The sequence below is a fragment of the Myodes glareolus genome, chromosome 7 (assembly GCF_982192425.1).
Source record: "Myodes glareolus chromosome 7, mMyoGla1.1, whole genome shotgun sequence".
NCBI lineage: Eukaryota > Metazoa > Chordata > Mammalia > Rodentia > Cricetidae > Myodes > Myodes glareolus.
This window is the reverse complement of record NC_142032.1, coordinates 16306039-16327858: the sequence shown is the minus strand read 5'-3', so window position 1 is coordinate 16327858 and position 21820 is coordinate 16306039. Positions and strand designations below refer to the sequence as shown.

The following is a 21820-nucleotide window of genomic DNA, read 5'->3' as shown; positions in this document are numbered from 1 at the left end:
TCCCAGGCCAACTAAGCTAAAGCAAGACATACAACGGTAGAAACAAGAGAGACTATGCCTTAACAAGGTGGAGTTGTCCTGTGATCTTGTACTTGAGCACATGCATGCACACCTGCCCCTCCCAGACACACGCGTGGGAGGGGTATTTCAGGGTCATGCACTCTGTGCTGGTTCTTCTCTGTGGACCTATAGGCCATGATATAACAGGACTGGATGAAAAGACTATGCCAGCAATGAATAGTTAAATCTGCAGCAGCCTATTAGGGGACTGTACTTCTGAGAGTCCAGAGTTTGAACTTGGCACTCAAGGGCAAGACTTGAGCTAACTTCTCTTTTGAAATTCCTTATCTGAAAGAGTTATGTATATTGTTCAGTGGTGGATCACTTGCTTAGCATGTGTAAGGTCCCATGTTTGATCTCCAGCACTGGAAAAAAAACAAAACCACAGTCTCAAAATTCCTTTTTTTTTTTTTTTAAGATTTATTTATTATGTATACAGTGTTCTGCCTGCATGTATCCCTGAAGGTCAGAAGGGGGCACCAAATCTCATTACAGATGGTTATGAGCCACCATGTGGTTGCTGGGAATTGAACTCAGGACCTCTAGAAGAGCAACCAGTGCTCTTAATCTCTGAGCCATCTCTCCAGCCCTCAAAACTCCTTAACTGAACCAGGAATGATGGCTGTGGTGGTTTGAATGAAAACGGCCCCCACAAGCTCATAAAGAGTGACATTATTTAACATGTGGCCTTGTTGGAGGAAGTGTCACTGGGGATGGACTTTGAGTTTCAAACGCTCAAGCCAGACCCAGTGTCACTCTCTCTTCCTGCTGCCTGCCCATCTAGATGTAGAATTCTCAGCTCTGTCTCCAACATCATGTCTACCTACATACCACCATGCATCCCACCATGATAACAGACTAAATCTCCGAACCTGAAAGTCAGTCCCTGTTGGAAGGAGGCCTCTTGTTGGTTCCTGGCTGTCCAGCTAGCTTAGACCAAAAATAATCACACAGTAACTGTATTAATTAAATCACTACTTGGTTCATTAGCTCTAGCTTCTTATTGGCTAACTCTTACATATTAATTTAACCCATTTCTATTAATCTGTGTATGGCCACCTGGCTGTGGCTTGCCAGGTAAAGTTCCAGCATCTGTCTCTAGCAGGGCTACATGGTGTCTCTCTGACTCTGCCTCCTTTCTCTCAGCATTAAGTTCTGTCTTCCCTGCTTACCTAAGTTCTGCCCTGCTTAACTTAAGTCCAAAGCAGTTTCTTTATTCATTAATGGTAATCACAGCATACAGAAGGAAATCCCACATTAAGTCCCAATTAAATGTTTTCCTTTATAAGATTTCCCTTGATCATGGGGTCTCTTCGAAACTATCCTAACTAAGACAGTGGCAAATGACTGTAACCTCAGCACTTGGGAGGCAGAGACAAGAGAATCAAGAATTTAAACTTGCTACACAGCAAGTTTGAGGACAGCATGAGCTACATGAGACCCTGCCTCCCCCTCTCAAAAAGTCCCGTGTTTTGAATTTGATAATGGGTCTATGGTAAGGCACTATGTATACTAGTGCCCCTGTGTTTCATCCTCAGCACTACAATTTAATTTTGTTTATGTTGTTCTGTTTTGTTTTTCGAGACAGGATTTCTCTGTGTAGCTTTGGCTATCCTGGAATTCACTCTATAGACCAGGCTGGCCTCGAACTCACAGATATCTGCCTGCCTCTGCCTTCTGAGTGCTGCAATTAAAGGCGTGTGCCACCACCTGGCCATAAAATTCTTAATCTAGGGGGTTGGAGAGATGGCTCAGTGGTTAAGAGCATTGCCTGCTCTTCCAAATGTCCTGAGTTCAATTCCCAGCAACCACATGGTGGATCACAACCATCTGTAATGGGGTCTGGTGCCCTCTTCTGGCCTGCAAGCATACACGCAGACAGAATGTTGTATACATAATAAATAAATAAATAATTTTTAAAAATCTTAATCTATAAAGAAGGAAGGAAAGGACATTATGATAGCAACAGGTAGAAAGAGGTACACTGACCACTTGTGGTAGTCAGAGGCAGAAAGAGCCATCTTAGCCTGTCCTTCAACTAATGCCCCACACAAAGAAAGCAAAGAGAAGCCTGTAGCTATGCAGTGTTTTCTATTACTGAGGTCCATTTACTCAACACTTGCCCGCCTTCCCTCAGTGCTTCTCCCAGCCTTCAAGTTTCTTGGTGGCTTATCAGCTAGTCAGCTAACAGGTGGTGGCTACCATTGTCTACCCTAATCTGCAGCATCACCATAGCATCCAAGGGCTGCACACACTAACATCACTAGCCTAGAAGCAGAATGCTACAGAGGAGCAGAAGAAAGGACAGTGAGAGAGGACAAGGCCTCACAGCATCACACTCACTCAGGTCATCAAGCCCACTCACTAACCTTAGGAGAACACAGAGAGCACACTAGGAAGAGCCCTGGCTTTAACTCCTTCTCACAAACAAGTTGGTGCCATTAGAATACAAGCTGACCAGCCCTCAGCCAGAAGCTCCAGTTCCCAGGGCCTATGTGCATGCTTCCTAGAGTGTTCTGACTACAGACAGTGTTACTGTTCTCCATCCCACGGCCATGTTCTAAAGCTGGATCATGACTTTGCCACAGTAACGAACAAAGAAGAAGCAAGACAAGCTAAATGGAGCCAGAGACAAATCTGAATGAGAGAAGAATCACAGAAAACTATGGTTTTAAATTAATTGTGTATGTGTTCTTGAGTGGGGCGAAGTTAGTGTGTATATAAAACCTTGAGAAGTCGTTCTTCAGTTACCATCTCCCTGTGTTTGACAGTTTCTCAATAGGCTAGAGCTCACCAAGTGGGTCAGGCTAGCTAGCCAGGTAGAGTTAGCCCAGGTGATCTCCTCAATGCTAATGTTATAAGAATATGCTGCCACACCCAACCCCCACTCCCACCCCTTTCTTCTAACATGAGTTCTGTATATCAAACTCAGGTCCAAAACAACTGAGCTGTGTCCCCATCTTGTGATTTTTTAAAACATTTTTAGTGTGTGTGTGTGTGTGTGTGTGTGTGTGTGTCTGTGTCTGTGTCTGTGTATGTATATGTGTGTAAGAGCATGAAGTGTCCTTTGTACCACAGCATGCTTGTGGAGGTCAGAGGACTGTTGCAGGAAGAGACTGTTTGTTCGTTCCAGCCGCCCAGAACCAAAATAATCACACAGAAACTGTACTGATTAAATCATTGCTTGACCCATAAGCTCTAGCTTCATTTTGGCTAACTCTTACATCTTAATTTAGCCCATTTCTATTCATCTGTATATCGCCACGTGGCAGTGACTTACTGGCAAAGATTTGGCATGTCTGACTCTGGCGGCTCCATAGCATCTCTCTGACTCTACCTTCCTCCTCCCAGCATTCAGTTTAGTTTTCTCCACCTACCTAAGTTCTGCCCTATCAATAGGCCAAGGCAGTTTCTTTATTCATTAATGGGAATCACAGCACAAAGAGGGGACTCCCACATCAGAGGACAGCTTGTAGGAGTCAATTTTCTCCTACTATGTGGGTTCAAGGGATTGGTCTCAGGTCACTAAGCTTGATGGAAAGCACCTTTGCCCACCTAGTCAACTTGCTGCCCTCAGCCCTGTGATTTTTAATTCTTTCAATCTCCTAAAAGATTCTCTCTCAGCCGGGCAGTGGAGGCAGAGGCAGGCAGATCTCTGTGAGTTCAAGGCCAGCCTGGTCTACTAGACCTAGTTCTAGGATAGCCTCCAAAGCTACAGAGAAACCCTGTCTCAAAAAACAAAAAACAAAAGACTCTCATTACTTGAGCTTCTCTCCTGCAAAGTCAGACCCTGCGGATCATTCTGTGTGTTAGCGTAGCCCAACCTGCGCCCCATGTCTCTTCCCCAGACTTCTTGATGCTCGTTCATGCTTTCTATTTGAAATGAAAATGACGAAAAAGGAAATCTACAGATAGTAATTTCCTGGGCCAGCACCTCCTGGCCCTAACCTCCCTCCTGCTTCCATTCCTGTTGCCCTCCCAGCGCCTCAGCTGGCCTTCTGTCTCTCTGACAGGGTGACACAAACCAGGTTACACACTATAACCTACGAAAATGTCATGGCTGGAGAGAAGCAAGAGAAGCTTAGAAAAGAGGTAAGGGTGGGTCAGTGAGATGGCTCAGTGGGTACAGGGGCTTGCCACCAAGCCCAATAACCTGAGTTCCATCACCAGGACGCACATGGCAGAAGGAGAGCACCAGCTTTCACAAGTTGTCCTCTGACCCCACACATGCACCACACTCAGATTAACAGATTCACTAACTAATTTATCAAAAGGAAAAGAGGCAAGAATGTTACATACTCTGCTTTAACAGGGTACTCCAGAGGCAGAGAGACAGGGTTTTTCTGTGTCCTGGAACTCAAGACAGCCACCTGCCTCTACCTCCTGAATGCTGGGATTAAAGGTGTGCAACACCACTGCCCTCAGGCAGGCATTTCTTACACAAGACAGGAAGGAGAATGCCCTCTTCCCAAAACCTCACAATCTGAAATTTCTAGATAGAAATTTCTAGTATTTCAAGAAAGTACTAGAGAGGCACAAGGTTAGCCTTGTGATGATATCCAATCTATTTACAGAACGGGTTTGAAGAAAAAGCCAAATAAATCTATTGCTTTTGGTAGTGTGTAAATACATTCTTTTTTGTCATCTTGCACAGAAATTCTAGTTAGCACAGAAAAAGTGATAATCAACACAAACTTCCATCATTCACAACATCTTTACATGCAGCTAGCTTCCATCACCATTCCAGTGCTGGTAAACATATGGATGCCCATCTCATTCATGTATGAGAAGAATGTCCCAGGTACTGGGGCTCAAACCACACGTGCCAAGTATAACAACATAATCATGAACCCACTGAGAGTCACAGACACAGGAAGCGACTGCACCAGCAGGACTCCTATTCCGGGCCCTAAGCTCATGACCAAGCAGAGCATGTTTGTCTGTTCTGAACTTAGAGGAGGGGAGAGAGACAACGGGCTCCATGACCAGCCAGCAAGAGGACCCAGGGACTAGCACTCGGAAGATGGAAGCAGTAGTGATGAGGGGCTAAGGAGAGGCCTTAGAAAGAAAATGTAAAATGGAATAAAGAACCTAAGACTTCTAAAGTGACATTAAAATCTGCCAGAATGGCCTGAGAACCACCTAAATGCGGAAGGATGAGGTGATCCCACCACCCTAACATGACCCTCCGCAAACATACCCTGCTCCTGATCTAGTCGCCGCCCCGTCATTGGCCTTTTCACTCACTCCCAGTCCCCAAACCACTTAAGGCTCCATTGGCTCAAGAAACTAAAAGCACATGTCCTTCCTGAAGATCCCTATTCTGGCTGTCTGAGTGTCACAGCTAACAGGTGGAGAAATCTCCTTAAACATATGAGCACCATCCTGACAAGCCACTGGGACGGATCAGTGCCATAAGTTAGGCAGGGCTAGAAGCTTCCGCTCCACCATCAGGTTCCCCTTTAGCCTTGACAGATCAAACCCCAAGCCGAAGCAAGCTACAGAGATCAATTCTGTCTCTAAGCCAAAGGTCTTCACAGTGAGGGACCAAAGCTGCCCTGCATGAGCCTCTGCTGGCTGAGTCCCAGATTAATCACCACCAGGCAAAGGCTGAGCATCAGACTGCAATCCGAGCCTGGGCAACACCTGCAGAGGGGTCTTCCCAGAACCTCCCTCATGCCCTTTGGGCAGGACCCCAGGGCATAAGGGTGTCCGTCCACCTGTTGGCAAGGCTACCTTGGAGGAGTAGGTGACATTCAGCTAGCTTCCACCTGACAGATAAGTCATGGTGATTTGAGTAGCTTAGTGAGGTATGGAAGAAATATGTAGTCTCTCACTCAGTGAGGGATGCCATAGAGGTGTGAACTCACTGGATGCCTTGTGTGTGGCACACACACTTACTGTTTGCAGATCAAGAGAAGACTGACAGTAAAGAAAAAGACGACAGGGATGTCTTCAAAACCCTCCTGCTGCCCCGTATTCTGGTAAACGGAAGCTTCACTGCAAATGAACTCCTTTTTCCTCTCTCTCTCTCTCTCTCTCTCTCTCTCTCTCTCTCTATTTTTCGAGACAGGGTTTTTCTGTAGCTTTGGGGCCTGTCCTAGCTCTTGTAGACCAGGCTGGCCTCAAACTCACAGAGATCCACCTGCCTCTGCCTCCCAAGTACTGGGATTAAAGGCGTGCACCACCATTGCCCAATACAAATGCATTCCTTAAAAAGGTGAGACGCACTTGTCCTGAGTACCAAGATGTGTAAGAACAGAGACCTCAGGAAACTTTCCAGCAGAGATGCATGGAGAACTAGTGACTGAATGTGGCAGGTACACACCTGTCTGTCTACACAGGCAGGTGCATCTTAGGATCAAAAGATCACATTGTACATTTTTTGCAGATGGTGACCCCTGAGTAGAAGCGTCATGATGCTAAAAGGGCTAAAGGAAGAAAAAGAGAAGCATGGAGAGTCACATCTTTAAAAGGCTGCTTCCAGGCCCAGAGAGATGGAGGTATCCTTCCCACCTGCCCGTGGCCCAAGGGAACAAAATGTGGCAGAGGTCGGACTAAAGTATGTAGCTTCAAGGGCAAAGAAAAGTACAGGCCAGAGAAAAGGAGCTGGAGCCCCAAGAGCACCTTCATCTGAGAAATGATACCCCAGCTGTCATAGCTTGTATGCCACAAGCTTCACCCCAACAACTCCCTTTGAACCTCCGGCTACAAGCCAGAGTTAGGATAGAGCAGTGGCTACAATTACACACTTGCTTGGGGAAGCGGGTGGGTGCTGCATGTGACAGGCCATGAAAGGTCCCAGCCTATAAAACAGCCTGGAAAACAAACCCTTAATTTAAATGTTAATGAAAGTGCTGTGGCGACTTCAGAGGCTTCCTGGCTGCTCAGAGAACAGCTACACCGGTCTCAGAATTTATGGCTCCCTTTACCCTCCCACCTCCCTCTCTCACCCACTGAAGTTTAAAGAGGAAAAGGGGGAAAGAGAGAGAGAAAAGGAAGAAAAACACCCTAATTTTAACATTAACACCATGCTTCCACCTTGGGATGTGACTGCTGAATTATCTGTCAGTAGAACACTGATCAAAGAAAGATAAACACAGGCACACTGCACACAGCAGCACAGAGGAAAGGTGGCACAGGTGGGGACTTCTGATAGCAGGTGGTGCAGAGAGGAGAAGGGAGGACACTGACCCTGGACTCTGCAGCTCTCTCTTTGCATTTTAGTTTTTAACTGACACTCGGAGCTGTATAGATCTACAGGAGACAGTAAAATAATTTGATATGTTTATACAAGGATAGTGATCAAACCTGATTGCTTTTATGTATCAGAAACCTTCTGACACCAAAGCATTGTGGTGCACTCCTCTAATCACAGCAGGGGAGGCAGAGACTGGCAGATCTCTGTGAGTCTGAAGCCAGTCTGCTCTACAAAGCGAGTTCCAAGACAGCCAGTGTACAACTGTGAGATCCTAGCTCAAAAAATTAAAGAAAACCTCTGACTCTTCCAGTAATTTTGAAATGTATCATAACTAAGTGTAGACTAATCCTATTTCACTATAACAATAGTAACACCAGGATCCATTCCTCTCGTCCTCTCGTTTCCCTTGGATCCTCTTGAGCCTCCACCTGAGAACTAACCATTGCACCACCTACCCATCTGATCCTCCCATCTAGTTCAATAAGCTAATAAGATAATAGCTCTTGTTTGTTGGTTTAGTTTTTGTGGGACAGGGAATCACTGTGTAGCTTTGGCTGTCCTGGAACTCACTATGCAGACCAGGCTGACCTTAAACTCTTAAGAGATCTGCCTGCTCTGTGCACAAATAACAGTGATTCTTAAGCAGTACTGGGAAAAAGAATGAAAGAGCAGAGAAGTAAGAGGAGGAGGAAAGAATTGAGGTTGGAGGAAAGGGAAGATATCAGAGACAGAGGAAGAATAGCAGGGAGCTGGAGAAATGGCTCAGCAGAAAAGAAGAGCACACACTACTCTTCCATAGAACCTGAGTTTGATTCCCAGTACCTGTGTCAGGTGGCCCACTGCTACCTGGGACTCCAACTCCAGGGGATCAAGTGTCTATGGCTCTATGACGCACTCTCTCTTTCTCTTTCTCTCTCTCTCTCTCTCTCTCTCTCACACACACACACACACACACACACACACACACACCCCTCTGATTAAAAATAAAAATAAATCTAAAAGAAAACGCTACCAATACTGAGACTGGGGAATGGGATTGGATCTCTGTTAGCAGGAACACAGCCTCAACGCGTCAACTCTGTACACACATTATGTAGCCTCCTTTAGTGGCCCATTGCTATTTGTAGTGTTTTATTTAAGTCAATTTCTTTAAGTCAGTTCTTGACAAGTGAGCCAACCACATTTGCCAGGCAAGAAGCTGCTCCTAAAAATGGGTTCTGAGCCAGTCAGGCATGGAGGGTGCTGGAGTTTCAGACCAGCAAGCAGCTCATCATGGGTCTCACTGTGCCATCCTGCCCTGAGTAATGGCTGAAATCCAGAGTCCTGAGGAACTGAAACCAACCCCAGTATTTGGTCCTTGGTATTGATGACTATGATGTTCCATGAGGCTTGAATGTGCATAGGCAATGAACACCAAGATGGAGGGCAGAGCCCGAAGATACATCAGGACTGACCCAGTGAGATGCCCCCACCACACACACTGATGCCTGACAACGTCATCACATTTCAAGCTGGAGCCGTGGGCCACCTAGTATGACTCAAGGCTTCTCTCTTCCTCCAGTCACACCAGACCCTCCAGTGTCTTCGTGCAAACTCTGACTCTCATCTTCAAGGGACACCCCCTCCTGTGTCTGGCTGTCTCACAAAGCAGGACAAGAAGACATTCCTGTCTAACTCGGCAGGCCTTCATTCCTGTGGCCCCAGAGGAGGCATCCCAAAGGAGGATGGAGGAAGGAAGGAAGGAAAGAAGGAGGGAGAGAGGGAGGGAGGGAGGGAGGGAGGGAGGGAGACCCTTAAGCCACCATAGTCCACCTGAGCCACCAGGAGGAGTTACGAGATGGAGCACTGCAGTCATTTTGCTCCCCTTTCTTCAGCGTCTCAAGGCTGGAGACCCCCTTCATATACAGCAGCTCATCACCAACCAGAAGGAAAACCTACAGACAAACTCCTCACATTTGACTCTTCTTCCCCTCAAAGCACTGAGTGAGCTATGGTGCCCAGGTCCAGAAAACAGCAACAGCGTGCAAAGAAGAGAATCAGAGGAACCCACACTAAAACTGCCTCTTTCCACCTCTCAAACTGTCCGAGCACACTCCACATGCTTACCCTTCAGTAAAGAAAGATGTACTTCAGCAGGCTAGTGACGGCATCTACCACACACAGCACACTGTAAAGCCTGCAGCTGCTGAACAAACACCCTGCTCTCCCAGTACCGCCACCCACTGCCAAACGGTGCACAGTGCTGGCTTTCCTTCCAGACCCACCCTCACCCCTGGGATAAATGAAGCAAGAAGGAGCAGCTTCGCCATCAAAACCCCCCAGAGGCCACAACTCACTTTACAAATTTGAATCGGTACATTTCATGCAGACTTGGACTAATCCCCCCCAAAACAAACAGGCCACCACAGCACACAAAATTACATTGTATATTTAATAACACAGCTAAGTCAAGTTTCTACACCTATACCACTCATATATTTCCCTGATGACAGAAGCAGGAGAGAAGGGATTAAAGCCCAAGAATGTGGGGAAACCGTCCTGACCACACTCGCCCACATGGCAGCAGAGGTGCTCACAAAGAGACAAGGGCTCCACCGAGTACCTTTTTTTTCCCTTTCAGAAAAATAGATATGATGTCTTCAGAGAAAGGGAGAGCTACATATTTATCTCCCTTCTCCTTCCAAATAAACATAGAGTCATTTCAACCCAGGCCCCAACTGCAGGTTGGAGGGGTCCAGAAAACCAAGGGCCTATGTGTATGTGTGTTCCCAGAATGGCAGAAGCAATTGCCTGAGTAAGTCCAGGCCTCTCTTACATGTGGCCTTTCCCACCATGACCTATGTCAAGTCTGGACACCAAGCAGTGTTTCTGGGCTCCCACAGAGGCTTTCCAAGAGCCTGGGATTGGAGTTACAGATGGTGGTGAGCTACATGTAGGTGCCAGGATAGGACCTGGGTCCTCAAGAAGAGCAGCCAGTGCTCTTAATCACTAAGCTATCTCTCCATCCCACTTTTAATGAGGATTGAGTCTTACAAATAGTTTTGTAGGGCTGGATGTAGTAGTGCACACCTTTAATCCCACTACTTGGGAGACAGAAGCAGGTGGGTCTCTGTGAGTTTGAAGCCAGCCAAACTACATAGTGAGACCCTGTCTTGAAAACAACAAAAACAAAAATTTTTTTAAAAGTTTTGTATTGTTCTTGAATATTTACTAACTTCATTCACATAGAAATAACTTTTAAGTAGTAATAAAATATATTAATCTGTACTAGTCATATAAAAGTATTCGGAGTCTTTTTCTGCCATCTTTCTGTGCGGTCACCATGGTACGCATGAATGTCCTGGCTGATACTCCAAGAGCATTAACAATGCTGGGAAGAGTCAGATGCAGGTCCTCGTCAGGCTCTGCTTAAAGTCATCATCCAGTTCCCAACTGTGATGATGAAGCAATGTTACACTGATGAATTTGAAATCATTGATGACCACAGAGCTGGGAAATCATTGTGAACCTCAGAGGCAGTGAGGTTAAACAAGTGTGGAGTGATCAGTTCTAGATTTGACGTGCAACTCAAAGACCTAGAAAAATGGCAGAACAATCTGTTCCTATCCCATCAGTCTGGCTTCATTGTTCTGACAACCTCAGTTGGCATCATGGACAAAGAGGTAAGACAAAACACACAGGAGGGGAAATTCGGGGGTTCTTTTTCTAGAGATGTAAAACACGGAAATAAAAAGCCTCCATGGACTGTAAAATAAAATAAAATAAAAATACTCAGAATTCACAGTGACCTTAGGAGCTATATCTGAGATCATATATAATGCATTTCTGCCACCCAACTGTGGAAGTCACAGACCATTCTGTTCTAGGAACAGTGTGTACCTTTTTTACTTCCTCTTGTTCACCCAACGGTTAGAGGTAGGAACCTCCTCTACAGAACAGGCCTCCATCCATAAGACCTGAGTGTTGACAACAGAATAAGAAGGATGGGTGGAAATCAAAGGGAAAAACCCTTGCCTGCAACCTTTCTTTGAAACCTACTTTTTCTTTTAGTATTTTTTTCGAGTAAACATAGCCTTGAGCTGGGTAGCGGTGGCGCACACCTTTAGTTCCAGCGCTTCAGAAGCAGAAGCAGGCAGATCTATGAGTTCAAGGCCAGCCTGGTCTACAGAGTGAATTCCAGAACAGCCAGGGCTACACAGAGAAACCCTGTCTCGAAAACAAAAAATAAAGTAAACAAACATAGCTTTGAGCACACAATTGGTATTAAATGTCCCTTCTACAACTGCTTACAAATTAAAATTTCAAACCCACAGAAAGAAGAAAAAGTGATAGCTAGACACAGGTCAGGATTTCTGCTTTCTCTTACTTAAAAGTGATTCCTGTTAAACCTGGAGTTTGAGGGTCTGTATTTCATTCTGAAAGTGCCTGGGTACAAACATGTGAAAAGAAGAGGGAAAAACCAAGAGCATCAACAATAAAGTGCACAGGACTAATTATTTTTAACAGGAAAAGGACAATAATCGAGAAAGAGCAGAGCAAGATCTTCTTGCTGCCCAGATTCCTTCCAGCTTCTCAAGGAAGCAGCAAAGGAAAATGGAAGACTTATGCTTAGAGGGCAGTGGCTACTCACAGCCCCTCATGCTGTTCATAAGGGGTCCAGTGCCATGTCACTCAGTGATTGACACACACATTCAACAGGACTAGTAGCAGGGAGGTGACAGAAGGCAGCCATTGAGAATCACTTCAAAAGAAAGAGAAAAAGGAAGAAAGATTCCTGGGGAGACTCTACCTCAAGAAGACTACAAAAGAGCAGTGTGACTGCTGGGCAGACAGGCAGCAGAAGCCCAAGGAAGCCTAGGAAATAGGCTTGAAAGCAACTGAGCACAAAGCGGATGCTTCATTGGATGAGGGAGCTGACGTGCTACTACAAGACTTAGAGCTTTTCAGTCTTCCTTAGATAAGGCGGTGAGAGAGCTGACACGTGATTATAAAAAGTAGAGCATTTCTGTCTTTATACTTTTTTTTTTTGAGACAAGGTTTCTCTGTGTAACAGCTCTGGCTGTTCTGGAATTTGCTTTGTAGACCAGGCTAGCTTTGAACTCACAGAGAGTCTCCTGCCTCTGCCTCCAGATTAAATCCTGCTTTGTAGAACCAGGCTAGCTTTGAACTCACAGAGATCCCCCTGACTCAGGATTAAAGGTGTGAACCAGCACTGCCCAGTTTATATATAGATATTCTTTCAGGTCATTGTCACGGCAATCTAGTCATGTCTGTAATGAAAGCACAGAAAAGGGAAATGATTTGCCTAGAGCCACTCACTAGCAGCAGGCAAGGAGACCGTATCTCCTAGACTGCTCTAAAGAACAGACCTTGAAGATGAAAGTTGTTACCTCCTAGGTTAAAAGAATAGATGGATTTTTTGTTTTGTTTGAGACAGGGTACTATGATGCAGCATTGGCTGGTCTAAAACTCACAGAAATCCACTTGCCTCTGCCTCTGCCTCAAGAGTGCTTCCTAAAGACATGTTCCAGCATGCCCAGCTGGATGGACTATTTTTTTTAAAGGCTCAAAGCCATGGACAAAGTGGACAGAGATAGACTTAATAATACAGAATAAAGATTCTAGCCCAGTATATTCTTTGAATACACAAAAAGGGGGGACAATAATTACCCCAGCCCATGTCCCAGATGCCTAGTTTAAAGTCAGAATCCCCAACACAAACTTTTAAGAGAGTCCAACCTGAGTTTATTCCTGGGACCTAGATAGTAGAAGGTCAAAAATAACTGCTGAAAATTGTTCTCTGACTTGCATATGTGCGCCACGGCACACATACATACACACACACACACACACACACACACACACACACATACCACACACCACACACATACACACACACACACACATGCACTGACACACTCACACAAATAAATAAATGAAATATAAACAAGAGTCTGCCAGGCATGGTTGTTGGGGGCTGTGGACCCCAGACCCTGAATTTTCTGTAAATAACTTGTTTTTTCAATGCTTACAGCTGCTCTGAGCAAAACAACTTGTTTTCCTGTGTTTGCAGTTGCTCTGAGCATGAGACCCTCGGGAATTCTTGATGGCAGGGGAGTAGTGGGTTTGGCTGGGGTGCGGCTGTCAGTTAAGGATCCCTTTATAAACTGCCCTGGAACACAGTAAAGGGGGAATTCTTGGTATTCTTGTCTCAAGGATTACCCGTGTCCCCAGGTCTCTGTCTGTGTGTGTATATATGTTTAAATCTCCAGGGCCCTTGCCCGAGACTCGCGGATTGTACTGTAACACTTAGTACAGGCGTAGTGCTTTAAACATGGTGGCTCACTTCTTTAATCCCAGACCTAGGGAGGCATATATAGGCCAAGCTCTGTGAGCTCCAGGCCAGTCAGGGCTCCATAGTAAGACCCTGTCTCAAAAAAACAAAGCAAACATGGCCAGGTGGTGGTGGAGATCATGCGTTTATATCTCTGTGAGTTCAAGGCCAGCCAGGTCTACAAAGTAAGTTCCAGGATAGCCAGGTCTGTTACACAGAGAAACCCCATCTAAAAAAAAAAAAAAAAAAAAAAAAAAAAAAGAAGAAGAAGAAAAAGAAAGAAAGAAAACTAAAACAAAAACAAAGCAAACTCAAACAGAGTTCAATACATCATCTGTGAAATTAAGGAAACTTCACAGTCAACACTAAACAGCCAGTCAATAATGGACAAAATACTCATTCAGGACTAAGAAAACACACCAAGAAGACTGAAGAAATAATGTTAAGAAAGCATAAAGGGACCCAAAAGGGACTTAGCAGAGGGTTTTCACAGAGAGCAGCTGGCTAGCAGCGGCTAATGGCTAGAAGTGTAGTTAGTACTCAGGGCACAGTCAGAATAACATTACAAAGTCATGTCCTTGTCTGTGGTCAGTCTCCATATTATGTCCAGAAAATTCAAACTCAGTTACTCAGATCTGAAATGCCTCTTAATGAGGAAGGTAAATTGCATTCTCAACTTCTCTTATTGACACCATCTGCAATAGGTGTTCTGTGGTCTTTCTTTGTTGAGAAGTAACCTAGAAGACTATAAGGGTGAGGTGTAGGGAACAGCCCATATATACTCTTCAGCCTCAATGAACATGTAGCAAGTACATGGCCCATCTCTAGCCAGAGTCCCTTCTACCAACAAGCCTACTCCAGACTCCTGAAGCCAAAGCCGAAAGTGATCACCAAGACAGAGTCACCAGCACACTTGTCACCTCCCACTTGCCTCCCTTTAGTCCCCACACACATCCAGCCCACAGACACACGAGCCTGGCTAATAAGCTAATAAGCTTTCAGAGGGTGCGTTAGGAAGAAACTGCAGAGGAGACAAAACTGGCCAGCTCCATTCTTCCCCCCAGAGCTCCCACACTTGGCTTCTCCACTCCCCGCTGGTCTTCCCTTTCCTCCTTCCTAAGATGCTGGAATGATTTGTTCTGAAAAGCGACAGGTTTATAGGTTAGTCGACACCTCTGCTCTGTGGAATTTTAATTAACTTCTCCCATCGTCAATATGCTAAGGAATGGGGTCTCCATTCTCTGGGGTCAGCAATGTGTTTCAGGTCCTGCTATATCAGCCGTCAAATTGAAGAATTAATGACGTGGCTAATCAGCTCTAATTCTTAGGAAGGAAAAAATTGAAAGGGAGTTGTGGAAGAGAGCAAGAGGAGGGGTACAGGCTCCATGAGGTGAGGAGAAAGAGGCTAAAGGGGGCTGAGCAAAAGGGCACCAACTTGCTTATAAAAACAAGCAACTGACTTAATCAGGTGGTGGAGGTAGGCAGCCCTATTGCTTTCCCAGGTCCATTCAGGTGGGATGAGAAGCATCAAGGAAGTACACACATTCAGACCCTACTAACTTCCATTACAGTTCAACTATAGCAAAGTGTCTGAACCCCACTGAGGAAGAGAGAGGCCCTGCCTTGGTTCAAGATAACCTAGGCTAAGTGCTAGAGCAATGGTTCATCAGCTAAGAGCCTTGACTGCTCTAACAAAGGACCTAGGCTTGATCCTCAGCACCCACATGGTGGCTCATAACTATCTGTAATTCCACTCCCAGGGGATCCAACACCTTGTTCTGGCCTCAGGGGCACTGCATCTCTGTAATATACAGAGATACACACAACCAAAATACCTATACACAAAATAATTTTTTAAAAGCCTAGATAAAAGTACATGATATATCTGAAAGAAACTGTCTTCATGAAACTCAATATTACATACAATGACTGTTAGTCAATAAAATATTTTTAATGATAACCAAGATAACAGAAGCCAGATGCAAAGTTCACTGGCTCATATTTCTCCAGTTTTAGTTTTTTTTATTTTGCTTTTGGATGTTTTGATTTGTTTATTTTGTTTTCAAGATAGGGTCTCACTCTATAGCCAAGGCTGGTCTGAAACTGACCTTATAGATCAACCTTGTCTCAAGTTCATGGTTGATTTTCCTGCTTAGCCCCTTAAATGCTGGGATTACAGGCATGAGCCAACATACCTGGCCAATTAAAGCTAAAGAAACGGCTACATTTAGTGTCTTGCACTTGGAATCCCAGCCATTGGGAGGCTGAGGCAGAAAGATCACTAACTAGTTCATGGCCAGTCAGAGCTACATAGTGAGTTTTAAACTGGTCTCAGCCACACAGCAAGACTTGTTTCATTTGTTTTTTATTTTGTTTGTTTCTTTGTTTTTTGTTTAAAAAAAAAAAAAAAGAGTGGCAGGCCTGGCGAGATGGCTCAGCAGTGAAGAGCACTAGCTGCTCTTCCAGAGGACCTGGGTTTGATTCTTTACCCACATGGTGGCTCACAGTGATCTGTAACCGCAGTTCCAGTGGCAGCACCCCCTCCTGGTCTCCACGGCACAGACACACACGTGGTACACAGCCAAACTACCGTACAAACAAAGTAACAAAGCAGAGCTGCACTTCCATTAAAGTTGTCACTGTTTCTGTCCCTCACATATAGACCAGGGCCCAGGCGGCAGGCCCAAACCCCTCCTCTCCTGATACCCAGAGCCTGTAAGGGATACTTCAGAAGACATTTCCAGGGGACGAAGCAGAGATGAGTCCCGACAGCAGGCTAGTTGCTGCTGTTACTCTCAGGTATACTGAGAAGCCTTTGCTTTGGAGCAACCCCAAAGGACATCTGCTCCAGAAAGGTAACACTGACCCGTCGGCTACATTCCAGGGTGGTATCTTTGCCTTAACATTTCTATTCGGATGCTCAGGAAAGGTTATCTCAGTTCCACAACTATGTGAAAAGACCTCAAGTCTCTGGAAAGTGTTTAAATCTCCAGAAGACCAGTTCATAGAAACCTAGAATATATTAGGAAAAATTTCTCTAGCTTATCTGACCTAATAAAATGAAAACATTCTTGTGTGAGACAAAAACCCAAACATGTCTCCCTTACCTGAGTAACGGGCTGATGGCAATGGACCAGACTCGGTCTTCAGTCTGGATGGTGTGTAAGCACTGCCCCAGCTGGCCCGAGGCCAAAGGCCATACCTGAAAACAGGAGAGGAAATGCTCTTGTTGGCACTGCCTGAGACTAGAAAGAAGCAACGTACACCAGGTGGGATGAGTGGGACCAGGAAGGTGCGGGAATGGAGAATCCTTTCTCTCCTGAAGACAGAGCTCAGGGTATCAGTAGAGAGAGCTCTCCAGCTTCTGGTTCACCTGCCCCAGAGACAGACCTAACCATCCACCTTTCCTTCCACCTGAGAGCCCTTAATTCCTAGCTGACAATGAGAAGATACACAGCCCCTGTGTGAGCTCTAAATAAGAAAGGGGAAATAGAAGTAGCCTCTCTCTCAGAAACTTCCTTATGTTTGTGGATCTTCCTTTCTCCTATCTTTCACCAAAACTTTACTTTAGGCACACAGGGAGAGACAGGAAGATCAAGGTCCAATCTGGGAAGACATTATACTGTTAGAGGGGGTCAAAGGAAAGCTACAAATCAAGGGAAGAATGGAAAGAAGACTTCAAAGTGGGAAGGAGGTGTGCTGCTGTTGTTTGTTCGTAATGCCCAGACCCAGAGCTATTCATGTCAGCAGGGAATTTAGCACCCAGTGTCACCAAAAGTAGCAGAAAAGCTTAACTCTTTTAAGCTTCCATATCTCCACAGGTTAAAAATATTGCTTGGAGCACACTATCTGGTCCCTATCAGTAAGGAATGTACATTAGCAGCCACTCTGGGCTTAACTCTAATCAACACTCCCAGGGCCTCTCAGCAGCCAGAGCATTTAGAAATGTCCCATTAAGCAACCGGCTCCCCCTCACCTCGCCCTACCCCAGATGACACACACAGGGACATAAGCCTCTAGTCAAACAGAAAGGAAACCTCAAATGTACAGGGCTCTCCCCCAGGGCAGCCACAGAGGGATCCCATGGCAGCTAGATGGATCAATGACCTCTCAAGGTCCCTGCAGAGCTATAAGGGGAACACACCAAACTCAGGCAGGACCTTAGATGGAAGAACTTAAGAAAACATTCCTTCAGTGTAAGGGACAGGTGATGGAATGGGGGTGGTCTTGCCTTCTTAGGGTCATATGGTATCTCTTCCCTATAAAGGAGAAAGTGTTTCTTAGGATTTCTGAGTATGATGGAGTAGGGGAATGGGAAGATAGTAGGAGTAATTTTTCCCAAAACTAAGAAAATAAACTAACAAGAATACTCTGGATGAGGAGAACACAAAACAAAACAAAACAAAACAAAACAAACCCTCAATATTCCCTGTAAGGCTGGTATTCTGGCACCTGCTTTGTACTTGACAGTTAAATCCTTTGCTAATAGGTAGATGCCCTTTTGGTTTCTTCCTTTAGACTGCCCAGCTTAGAAGAGACCTTTGTCTTTTCCTTATCTGAACTCCCTCGGAGGCAGGTTTTCTTGCAGGGTGAAAGGGGTACTCCAGATTTACAAAATCGCTGGGAACAGCCTAAACCTGAGTTTATTAGTAACTTCCACAGAGACAGCTGGTAGAATTTGAGAGCCCACAAACCACGGGACAAGGCTACAGATCTGTGGTAAGAAATGCCTTGCCAGTTCCAAGCATCATTGAGGAAAGTGGCCAGACTATCCCATAGCACAGCATCCTCTGGCAACAAGAGTATCCTGGCACCTGAGGGACAGGAGCTGACACAATAAAGATCTGGTCAGATCTTAGCTCTCAATGCAAAACAGACCCACCCCGGAAAACACTCGGTATACATCCACACAGTCTTTTTGGAAGGCAGACTGGAGGTGGAAAGTTCCTAAAATGATCTTTGTTTGACTCAGGAACTCTAAGGTTGAGAATTCATTCTTAAAATAAATAAATAAATAAATAAATCCTAAAACAGAGACAAACCAAAATGGTAAACAAAATATTTCCTGTAGCCTGTTATTACAGAACAAGCAGATAGTCTTTGGAGTCTGACCATGTTTGAATCTTACCTGTGACTTATTATCTTTGCTCTTAGAGATGTTTCCTAACTTTTTGGTCTCAGTTTCGTCTCATCAAATGGGGGAAAATGCCTGTCTCAGGACCATGCTGTAGAAGATAAATACAGAGTACTAGAACAGCATGATGTACAGAATTTAGCAGGAATCAGGCCCTTAAGAAAGGATTCTGATTTCCAGGTTCTTGTATCTAAGAAAAAACTAGACAGAATCATCTATCTACTACAGAAAAGTTTAAGTAAATATGATAAGTTCATCTAGAAGTCACTGAAGATACATGAGGGCTGGAGACACAGCTCAACTGACAGAAAGCCTAGCAGGCACCAAGTCCTAGGTGTGATCTCTAGCACTGCATGACTGGGTGTGGTAGCATACATGGAATCCCAGCATTCAACAGGTGGAGGCAAGATTAGAAGTTTAAAGTCATACTTAGCTACAAAGAAACTTTAAGGACAGCTATCTCAAATAATGAATATATATATATACATATATATACACACACAAACATCTATATACATATATAGTTTATATAAAACACATATAAAGTATATATACATATATATTTATGCACATATATAATTTATATATTTAAACATAAAGTATATACATATATTAACTTGTATAAGTATAACAAAAAAGCTTACAGAGTAGATACCACAGGTATACTGTATATCTAAAACACATTACAATTATGCAGGGAAGATATTTACCTGGAAAGATAAAATGGATAAAGTGCTTAGCACAATGCCTGGTTACAGTCTACATTGTTAGAAAATAATTCTAATAGGCGTGTGGTGGCACATACCTATAATTTCAAGAGGCAGAAAAATTGCAAGTTCAAGGTTAGTCTGCGCCACATAGCCAGACACTGTCTCGAAAGAGAAAGAAAGATGGATCTGAGGTTTTAGAGAAGAACCTAAGGCTACTTACTGCCTAACTAGTTCAATATAGCACCAAACCACCTTCAGAACACCGCGTACACCCACAGACAAAGGCTACTCTCAGCAGTAAGCAGAGAAGCCTCTGCTCATGGCTGCACAAGATGCTGATTATAGGACTGTTGGGAGCTCAATCCTAAAAGTTATACCACCCTCTTCAGACTTGGGGAGCACTGCAGAAGAAGGGGAGGAAAGAATGTTAAGAGCCAGAAGATAGAGGAAGGGGCTTCAAAATGCTATCTTCTAAGAACAACATGATCATGGCAGTCATGAGCTCACAGTAACTGTGGCTACTGACACTAAGCTTTCCTAACAATCAGCTATGAAAAAAGTGCTTCATCTATTGGCAACTAACAGATTCTGGGAGAGGGATAGGCATAATATCTTGCTATACACCTCCTCATAAAGATAGATCTAGTTAAACTCTGTACGAAACTGACAAAAACAAAAGCTAGCAAATATAGTTAAGATATTTGTAAGGGGGCTGGAGAGATGGCTCAGTGGTTAAGAGCACTGGCTGCTCTTCCAGAGTCCTGATTTCAATCCCCAGCACTTACACGGTGGCTCACAGCCATCCGTAATGGAATCTGGGCTCTCCTCCATCATGCAGATATGCAGGAAAACAGAGCACTCATATGCATACATAAATAAATCTTAAAAAAAGAAAAATATTTGTAAGGAAAATGGAGGGCTGAGAGGGTAAAAGGGAAATAATAGGGGAGTAAAGGTAACAGAATGCATTACAAAACATGTATGAAATTAACAAAGAACAAATGTTATTTTTTTTAAAAAAATTTATTTATTCATTATGTATACAGTATTTTCAGTACTCTGCCTACAGGTCAGAAGAGGGCACCAGATCTCATTACAGATGGTTGTGAACCACCATGTGGTTGCTGGGAATTGAACTCAGGACCTTTGGAAGAGCAGGCAATGCTCTTAACCACTGAGCCATCTCTCCAGCCCCAAATGTTATTTTTTAAGAAAGCTCTAGCTCTAGAGGGTCAGCTGTCTATGCCTCCCCAGCACTGGGATTAGAGACAAATGCCACTGTACTCAAATGCACTGACAACATAGACCCTGATCTTCATGCAAGACTAGTAAGCACTCAAATGAGCCATCGCTCTAGCCCCAGATTCACTTGGCAAGTTAAAGTCAGAATCTTTGCAAGGAATGCTACAGAGTCATTGACTAAGCAAAAAATCTGAAGTCAATATGGGATGGAGAAGAGGAAGAAACAGGTGACAGGAAAGGTGGTTTCCATGAAGATTCAAAATATTCGATAAAGCCAGGTGGTGGTGGCTCATGCCTTTAATCCCAGCACTTGTGAGGCAAAGGCAGGTGGATCTCTGTGCCAACCTGGTCTACAGAGTGAGTTCCAGAGCAGCCAGGGCTACACAGAGAAACCTGTCTCAAAAACAAACAACAATAACAAAAGCACACTAAAGCTAGGTATGATAGCATATACCTATAATATTAGCACTTGAAAATGAAGACACAAAGATCATCTTTGGCTACATGACACCCTGTCTCAAAAACAAAAGCCTAGACAAACTGCTGATCTTTCTTGGGCTTCCTATGCTGGCATCCATTCTTTCTAAATAAAAATATAAGGCAGAAAATTTCAAAAGGAAAAGAAATGTTTATAAGTAGGAGGGAATTATGTCTTTATATAAACCAGCAATATGAAAAAGCAATCACTAAAGAGTACACAGAGTCAGAAGAGTTATAGATAAAAGCTGCAACTTCCCTCTCCTGAGATCTCTCTACATGTGGCTTAGAGGCCCATTTGCTGATACCAATAAGCAATTTCTACAATGGAGTCTCTAGATTCTGGAAAACAGATCATCAAGACCTCTGGGGTCTTCTGCATCATCAACTGAACGGTCAGCAGAGTTTCCACTGCAGCCGCAAAGCCTGTATCCTGGCTAGGACTGTTGCACCCAAGACAGGAAAATCTTCTCTGTGTCTCATAAGCAGCAGTGCCTGACACAGACTGAATGAACTGGACTCACAAAGCAAGGATGACAACTGTTTATCAGTTTCATATTTTATGTCTTCGTGGATGTCTGTGGACCAGACAACCTGGCAATGATGCAACCAACAATAGCCTTCCTGTGGTCTCCACTGCCTACTGACCACATCACTCTCCA

General features: G+C 44.4%; 1 protein-coding gene and 1 pseudogene across 4 annotated transcripts in view; one reads left to right on the top strand and one right to left on the bottom strand.

The window, feature by feature from the left end:
• Fbxw4 (F-box and WD repeat domain containing 4) overlaps nucleotides 1-21820 on the bottom strand; it is an 89539-nt gene that overhangs the window by 42436 nt on the left and 25283 nt on the right. For 3 of the 4 annotated variants that reach the window (XM_087907853.1, XM_087907851.1, XM_087907852.1), the window contains one exon: nucleotides 16703-16797. The exons of the other annotated variant lie outside the window; for it this stretch is intronic. In XM_087907853.1, coding sequence (XP_087763979.1) covers nucleotides 16703-16797 — 95 coding nt within the window. The remainder of the gene's footprint in view (nucleotides 1-16702; nucleotides 16798-21820) is intronic. 4 annotated transcript variants of the gene reach the window in all.
• On the top strand, nucleotides 10584-10970 carry LOC125403615 (small ribosomal subunit protein uS8 pseudogene; annotated as a pseudogene).